Raw genomic sequence first — 9,535 nt, 5'->3', positions numbered from 1 at the left:
ATTCCATAGCAAAATTAGTCTGGGGACATAAATTTTATCAAAAATATAACTATGCAACTCTTAAACATTACTAAAACATAACATCTAAGTTTCCATGGTTTAAATGTAATTAAATATTATAGGATTTTATAGGACATGATAACCTAGGAAAATTAGTCTGGGGACATATATTAATAACATCGGACCAAATATACTAGTAAATTCTGTAACCATGGACTTTTTATACTAGCAATATTTGTCCCCCCAGACATATTTTAACAGGACAAATTTATCACTTACACACGCATGCTTTGTTTATCAAATGTGAATCGATCCTCAAAAATATTTTTGTAACTCGCAACTTGACTTTTGTAACTCGCAACTTGACTTTTGTAACTCGCAACTCGACTTTTTTAACTCGCAACTCGACTTTCGTAACTCGCAACTCGACTTTCGTAACTCGCAACTCGACTTTCTTAACTCACAACTCGACTTTTGTAACTCGCAACTCGACTTTCTTAACTCGCAACTCGACTTTCTTAACTCGCGACTCGGCTTTCTTAACTCGCAACTCAACTTTTGTAACTCGCAACTCAACTTTCGTAACTCGCAACTAGACTTTTTTAACTCGCAACTCGACTTTTTTAACTCGCAACTCGACTATCTTAACTCGCAACTTGTAACTCGACTATATGAAACCCTCTTTAAATCTACTGGCAGATAGAAAGGCTATTAGAATTTATATATGTATTAAACTATTTGACAAGTTTTCTCATGGGGCATGATAGTTCATTGATTGATATTACTTTTACTTAAGGATCTTGAATACTATGAATGACAAAACTATTTTATTCAATAATACTACTTTTTCTGTTTAGTCTGTTTTTCATGATATACATTTGACGTGAAACTGTACTTATGTATCCCGTCATACTTTGAACCACACCATTATTTTATTTATTATTATTACTTTTACTGTTAAGTCTGGTTTTTGGTATATCTACTTTACGTGAGTCTGTATTTATGTATGCCGACATACGACAAAATTATTTTTTATGTCTACCTGTGCGAATTACAAACGCGCTATTTTACACCAGTAATGAAAACCTTCTATCATTTATGGGTAGACTTTACATAGATAAATTCAGCCGTATTTGACGTGAAACTGTTCTTATGTATCCCGTCATACTTTGAACCACACCATTATTTTATTTATTATTATTACTTTTACTGTTAAGTCTGTTTTTGTTATATCAACTTTACGTAAGTCTTCATTTATGTATGCCGTTATACGACAAAATTATTTTTATGTCTACCTGTGCGAATTTCAAACGCGCATTTTTAAACCAGTAATGAAACCTTCTATCATTATGGGTAGACTTTACATAGATAAATTCAGCCGTATAAGAAAAGCAAAATGAGAATGTTAAATTAATGTATGCCTTTTTGTGCTTCTTTGTTACATTTGTTGTTTATGTAGAGATATTAAGATGATAACACAATATTGACTGTTGTACCCCTATTTTTGACATTTTTACTCTTTGAGTATGTTTGTTTTGTTCATGCATCGTTGACAATTTAATGGAATTTGATGCGACTGTCATATAAGCGAGAGGTTTAGCTAGCTATAAAACCAGGTTCAATCCACCAGTTTCTACATTAGAAAATGCCTGTACCAAGTCAGGAATATGACAGTTGTTACCCATTCGTTTGATGTGTTTGGACTTTTGATTTTGCCTTTTGATTTTTGATTTTCCTTTTTGAATTTTCCTCGGAGTTCGGTATTTTTGTGTTTTTACTTTTTTTTTTTTTTTATAGCATATTGTTCTTTTGTAGACTGTCATGTCAAAGACATCCCCAGAAGTAACTCCTGACACCCATTTACAGGAACCTGCAGCACCAGCAGTTGAAGGTAAAGCTCTAATGTTAATTATTCAGATACTGGCTGAAATGATTTATAATTACTTGTTTCTAATATAGGGAAACCTTGATATCTGCTTATAATGTTATAATGAAAAAACCCAGCAAATTGATGGGAAAAGTGAAATAGGCTATTGATGAAGATTGATTGATTACAGATCACATGATTTTTTTAATCTGTGCATGTCTGTAAATAAACAAATAAACAGACTCATACACCAGCACGTAGACATATTGACACACTGACAGATTTAACACATTAACAGATTTATATATCAACACATTGGCATATCGATGCATTTACAGATCGACATAATAATAGACTCATACATCAACACATTGACATATTGGCACACTTACAGATTAACATATCACTAGACTCAAACGTCAACACAATAACATACATATTGAAACACTGACAGATCAACATTTTTACACTCATACATCATCAGGATGATAGATCAACACATTAACAGACATATTGACACACTGACAGATCAACATATTACAAGACTCAAACTTCAACAAATTGACAACAAATTGACATATCGACACACTGACGGATCAACTCTTTAACACACATTTGTCATCACACTGATAGATCGACACATTGACATATTGACACACTAACATATCAACATATAAACAGATTCATACATCAACACATTGACATATAGACACACTGACAGCTGAATACATTAACAGACTCGTACATTAACACATTGACATATTGAAACATTGACAGATCAACACTTTAGCACACATACATCATTACACTGACAGATCAATACACAAACAGGCTAATACATCAACACAAAGACATAAAGATATTCTGACATATTTAACACATTGACATATCGAAAAATGACATATATCAACATATTAACCAACAAATGAGGAAAAATTATCTATGAGTTTGTGTATGGATACATTTTTTTTCTCAACATGAACACATCAAAACTTTCCAATTTTTTATTTTTTTTTAGATTCCATCGGAAAAGGGCAACAGTCTGCCATGTTAAATCGTTTATTAGGGAAGGGCAGCTATGAATCATTTGATATGAGATGCATGGTAACCGGTCAATTTTCTGTTGGGAAAACGACTCTTGTGAAGCTGTTAGCTGGGGATGTCCTACCAGAAGGGCGACATCCAACTGATGGGATTTCTCTGGTAGAAGGTCGCTGTGGCCTCGACATTCAGTCAAAAGAGTGGATTCTTGTTGATCCAGGTGAGAAAGAGCACAAGTAGAATATCTGACCACATTAAAAATATACTCTATTGCATGGACTGCGCTTTCAGCAGACATGTTATAGCACTGATTTAAATAGTTTCACATTGTAGCCATTTTTTGTGCCTTCTATTCACGCACCATATTAATTCAATATTTAATCTGATTTGTGTATGAAAATCTTAACATTTTACTAATCTTATTAGAAAGATGTTAAGGTTTTATATTTTGAAATTGAATTTAAATGTTAAAATTATGCAATGAATTAACATTTATTTTCCATAATCAATAATTTCATCAATCAATCAGTTAAAATATGACTCTCTTTAAAATGTGTTAATAGCATTATATGAATGTTACACCTGATAAGATATGATTCTTATTTTAATTCTGATTTTTCTTACATTCTTCACTTGGTTTTGACAGCCTGCACCTGTTTTGGATTTGATTTGCCTGATGTATTAAATATAATTTCAGACTCTTACAATGCCCTAGATGTTGTGTACCATAAGGTTTTAATGACCTCTCTGGAAGAAGAGGAGGAGAGTGAAGTTACCAACAAAGCTTCAGATACAAGCCCAACTGGTTATGCCAAAGCTACACTTTCCTCTTTGCCCTCAGAACAGTCTGCAACAGCACAATCTCTACCATCTACAAAATCCTCCAATGTGCCTCACAAAGTAAACCAGATGGAACAGAAAATGAGAACAAGAATGACTAAAGAAGAAATAAGAAAGAAAATGGAAAAAGTCCTCAAAAGTGGGAAGTATAAAATGAAAGTTGGACGTCTTATCTTCTGGGATTTTGGTGGACAATACGTTTATTTAACAACACACCAGACCTTTATGACGTTCCGGGCATTGTTTCTTGTAGTATTTGATGGGAGCAAAGATTTGCATGAACAGGTCCCTGATGTGATGTGTTTTCCAGGGCAGCACATGACGCCAACGCCAGCAGGTAATATGCATGTTATTTACACTCCGATAATGCAAACAATCATTTCTATAACAGCAAGGTGATAATTCAAAAAAATAAAAAATTGTCTTTTCTAAATATTTAAGCAAACCAAAATGTTTACGTAACTTGTTTACATTGCGACTTTGAGCTTGTCACAAACTACCATATTAACCTCAATATGTCTTTCATTTTGAAACATTGATATGAGGTTATACAATTATATTTATCAAAGATACCAGGTTTTATTTTTTGTATGTCAGAAAGTGTTTTGTACACACAAAAATGATCAGTTAAATTTGAATCAAATTGAGTGGCCAACTCTTTTAGGAAGTTAGAGCATGAGCAAACAACTGAACATTTTCAAATCAGTCGGCAGAACAATAGAATGACATCATTATATATTGTGATAAAGCGCTTTCCTGAAAATTTCTTTAGATTTTGAATGAGTGAATTTTCACAAAAAAGGAGCTGATGATTTTATCATAAGCATGAACAGAGTGTTGCACTTATTGACAGACAACATCATATATTTTTGTACCACCACAACAATTTTTTTCGGTCGTATATTGGTATGACGTTTGCTTCAATGTCATCATCCTAAGACACTTTGGTTTTCGTACATCAACTTTAGTTTAAGTAAATAGATCTCTATGAAATGTTACCATACAGTTCAATATCACAAAAGGAAGGTTGGGATGGATTTTGGGAGTTATGGTACCAGCAGTTAAGGAATAAGGGGCCAAAAAAGGGCCAAAAATAAGCATTTTTGTAACTTCCAGACATTAACTTGTGTGTTAGTGAATGGATCTCTCTGACCTTGTACCACAATATTTCATATCACAAAGGGAAGGCTGGGATTGATTCAGAAGGTAATTGCCTCAAAATTTTAGGAATAAGGGGCCAAAAAAGAAGCAAAAAACAAGCATTGTTCTAGTTGTACTAATTGTACAACAAGGTTCCACAAAGGGAAAGCTGGAATTGAGTTTGGGGGTAATTGCTGGAAACACTTAGGAATTAAGGGCCAAAAAGGGGCCGAAAATAAGCATTTTTCTAGTTTCCAGACAATAACTTGTGTTCCTGTGTATGGATCTCTCGCTCAATTGCACAGTATTGCACAAAAAGCAAGAAATCTTCAATTGCACAGTATTGCGCAACAGCAAGAAATCTTCAATTGCACAGTATTGCACAAAAAGCAAGAAATATTGAATTGCACAATATTGCGCAATTGCAAGAAATATTCAATTGCACAGTATTGGGCAATAGCAAAAAATCTTCAATTGCACAGTATTGCACAATAGCAAGAAATATCCAATAACACAATATTGTGCAATAGCAAGAAATCTTCAATTTCACAGTTTTGCGCAATAGCAAGAAATATTCAATTTCACAGTATTGAGCAATAGCAAGAAATATTGAATTGCACAATATTACGCAATTGCAAGAAATATTCAATTGCACAGTATTGGGCAATAGCAAGAAATCTTCTTTTGCATAGTATTGTGCAATAGCAAGAGATCTTCAATTGAAATGTATTACAAATTTTTTAACCCATTTAAATTTTGTTAGATAATTCACCACATTTATTTAGTGTCAGGAACTTATATTATGTCAAAAATTTTATAACAATCAAATTCAGACAGTATCAAGCTTGAATATTGTGTCCAAACATGCACAAACTGTTCAGGGTTCTACCTCTGCGGTTGTATGTATGTGTGTACCTTGCAAGGTCCTCATGTCAGTCAGACAGTTTTCACTTGACCTCGACCTCATTTCATGGATAGGTGAACAAGGTTAAGTTTTGACGGTCTAGTATAATTGGTGTATGGAAGAATAGTAAGGTGTACATGTCCTACTGGCAGGTGTGATCCGACCTTGACCTCATATTCATGGTTCAGTAGTTATAGTTATTTTTTTGTGTTTTGGTATGTTTTTTATACAGTATGCCATTGGTCTACTATATTTTGCATCTGAAATGATTGTAGGGTGTACATGTCCAACAGACAGGTGTGATCTGACCTTAACCTCATTTTCATTTGATTGAGTTTTATAGTATTTGTTTCTTATACTATATGTTATAGGTCAACTATATTTGGTGTATGGAAATATTTTATGGTGTACATGTCAGTCTCCAGGTATCATCTGACCTTGACCTCATTTTCATGGATCATTGATCAATGTTTAGTTTTCATGGTTAAGTTTGTTTCTTAGATACTTTAAGCAATAGTTCAACTACATGTATATGTGATGCATAGATTGAGTGTACGGTGTTCATGTCTGCCTGGAATGGTTCATCTGAACTTGACCTCCTTTTTATGGTTCATTGGTCAATGTTTAGTTTTCTTGGTCATATCTATAAATTAACTGTTTACAAAACTTTTGAATTTTTGAAATACTCAGTCTTTTCTACCCAGGAATAAATCACCTTAGCTGTATTTGACAAAACGTTTAGCAATTTTAGTCCTAAATGCTCATCAACTTCGTACTTTATTTAGACTTTTTAACATTTTTGAATTCTAGCGTCACTGATGAGTCTTCTGTAGACGGAACGCGGTCTGGTGTAAATGCAAAACTTAATCCTAGTATCTATAATGAGTTTATTTAAGTCTGTTTCTTAGAAACTATAGGCAATAGGTCAACTACATTTAGTGTATTGAATGATTGTTAGGTCTACATGTATTTCTGTTTACTTTATCTGACCTTGACCTCATTTTCTTGGATCATGTTAAGTTTATGTGATAGTTGTAGTTAAACTTTATATTTAGGACTATCAACATAATATAAATGGTTAGTAAAGAAGGTGAGAAATTTCAGTGTGTGCACTTTTGTTGTTATTCCCTAAACCTATTTTTGTTAAAACTTTGTATTAAATAGCAGCAAAACAAATGTAATCCTTATTTTTGTCATATATGTTTATTTGTTGTAAAAGTAAGTTAAGCAATGTATCGTCAAATTCACAATTTATGGCCTAGTCATTAAGCAATGTGAAAAAAATGTGTTCCTAAAGAAAGTCAGATTATCTTATAATGAGTAAACCAGAAAACATATTTAATGTTAGAATGTTTACATACTGATTTCTCAAAATATCTACCCAAAGACTAAAAATTATAGTTTTGATGAATTTATTCTTCATACACCATCCAGATTTATTTCCTTATATTTTATGCCTTAAGAAGTAAGCAGGGGAATGGAATAACTTGTTAAATTTAGTCATGAATTTGTATTCCATCTGCTTCCTTAGTTTAATATTCACATAGACAAAGATGAGAGACCCTGTCTTTAGAGCCTCTAGTTTATACTTTTTTATGACAGATTTTGATTTTATTTTGTAGTATTCTTGCAATATTGGGTCAATTCCATCCTGACCTATTGTAAGGTTGTATATGCAGGCATTCCAAAGATCTTGTTTGTTGCCACTCACAAGGACAAAGTACTAACGGTAAGTGATCTTATGTTAGAAATATAGTAGTTACTAGTAGTCATTGCCATTTGAAACACTTGAATAATGTGTAAAAACTGCTTACATAATGATAATATGCCGATATGACTTAATTTGACCAAACTTCGTGTAAAGCTACACTTTTGAAAGAACAAGATCCTAATTGATTGGTGGGTAATAGACTTAAGATCAGATTAAAGGGCCTATAACTAGAGTAGAATATATGAAGAACCACTTATAGATAAGAATATGATATTTGGTTTGCATTTGTAGTAATATTCAATTTGATACATCTCATTGTCATGGAGATTCTTTGCCGTGTTACTCTCGGTCATGGTCTATTGAGTTTAAACAGTTGCTCAGTTTAAATTTAAAAGTTTGTATTTTCTTTGCCGTGTTACTCTCGGTCATGGTCTATTGACTATAACAATTGCTCAGTTTAAATGTTAACGTTTGTATTTTCTTTGCCGTTTCACTCTCGGTCATGGTCTATTGACTATAACAATTGCTCAGTTTAAATGTAAAAGTTTGTATTTTCTTTGCCGTGTCACTCTCGGGCATTGTCTATTGACTTTAAACAATTGCTCAGTTTAAATGTTAAAGTTTGTATTTTCTTAGCCGTGTCACTCTCGGTCATGGTCTATTGACTATAACAATTGCTCAGTTTAAATGTAAAAGTTTGTATTTTCTTTGCCGTGTCACTCTCGGGCATTGTCTATTGACTTTAAACAATTGCTCAGTTTAAATGTTAAAGTTTGTATTTTCTCTGCCGTGTCACTCTCGGGCATTGTCTATTGACTTTAAACAATTGCTCAGTTTAAATGTTAACGTTTGTATTTTCTTTGCCGTGTTACTCTCGGTCATGGTCTATTGACTATAACAATTCCTCAGTTTAAATGTTAAAGTTAGTATTTTCTTTGCCGTGTCACTCTCGGGCATTGTCTATTGACTTTAAACAATTGCTCAGTTTAAATGTTAAAGTTTGTATTTTCTTTGCCGTGTCACTCTCGGGCATGGTTTATTGAATATAACAATTGCTCAGTTTAAATGTTAAAGTTTGTATTTTCATTGTCGTGTCACTCTCGGACATTGTCTATTGACTATAACAATTGCTCAGTTTAAATGTTAACGTTGTATTTGAGTCAGTTTTAAGAAAGTTTAGCATTTAGTGGTACTGCACCAGATGAAGGTTTTAACAATAAATGTATCTTCAGTGATGTTAGAGGCCAAAATATTTGAAGTTTCAAAATGTAATACAAATGTTGATGAGTTGGTGAAATCAAAAATCGGGACAGGGAATGCATGTGGACGATTCATGCTAAGTTCAATTTTTATCAACAAAAAATTGAACTTAAACAATATTCATATGTTCATGCAAATACACTCTCGACCTGTTTTAGATTGATTGCCAACTTATTAAATGTGACTTATTTTGTTAACTTATGTTTCTTTACTAGGTAGGTAAAGTGAATTACCAAACAAAAATATCAATAGCAAGTTTTTCTTTCAAAAGACCCTTTTCATTGTATTCCCCATGGAATGTAAGATTTAACAACTGATAACAGTTTCAGTCTGTTATCTTTGAAAGTATAAGATCTAGGTAAAAAGTGTAAAATTGACCTGTAAGAGAAGATGTATATCATTTGAAAATTTGAGATAAATCTAATTGTAGTACGCGTTGGAATATTCCACCATTGAAGATGCATATAAATCACCAGGTGTGCGATACAGTATCTTTACAGTGTATTATTCTGTCAACTTTTTATGTTTAACAGGAGAATATTGAGACCAGACGTGAAGAGCTTTACAGAGGAATTGAGGAGTTGTTTAAAGACCACGAGGGAAAACATCATCTAGTCCTTAGACCTCTAATATTTGTCAATGCCAAAGATGAAGCCGACCCAGAAATAGAAGTTCTGAAGAAAACAATAACAGAACTTACATTCGACCACCCATGCTGGGGTGAAAGAATGCCCAATGCTTGTGTTCCACTAGAGCTAGAGATCGCTTAACT

General features: G+C 33.0%; 1 protein-coding gene across 1 annotated transcript; it reads left to right on the top strand.

The window, feature by feature from the left end:
- The first annotated feature begins 2,885 nt into the window (after window positions 1-2,885).
- On the top strand, window positions 2,886-9,533 carry LOC134719166 (uncharacterized). The gene is made up of 4 exons (XM_063582142.1): window positions 2,886-3,128; window positions 3,606-4,085; window positions 7,415-7,521; window positions 9,297-9,533. Exons 1-4 carry the CDS (start codon window positions 2,915-2,917, stop codon window positions 9,531-9,533), a joined length of 1,038 nt encoding a protein of 345 aa, XP_063438212.1. The 5' UTR covers window positions 2,886-2,914.
- Window positions 9,534-9,535: the final 2 nt, after the last annotated feature.

Source organism: Mytilus trossulus, chromosome 5 (assembly GCF_036588685.1).
Source record: "Mytilus trossulus isolate FHL-02 chromosome 5, PNRI_Mtr1.1.1.hap1, whole genome shotgun sequence".
NCBI classification, from domain to species: domain Eukaryota; kingdom Metazoa; phylum Mollusca; class Bivalvia; order Mytilida; family Mytilidae; genus Mytilus; species Mytilus trossulus.
The sequence above is the reverse complement of the archived record's forward strand: the minus strand, read 5'-3'. Positions and strand labels throughout refer to the sequence as shown.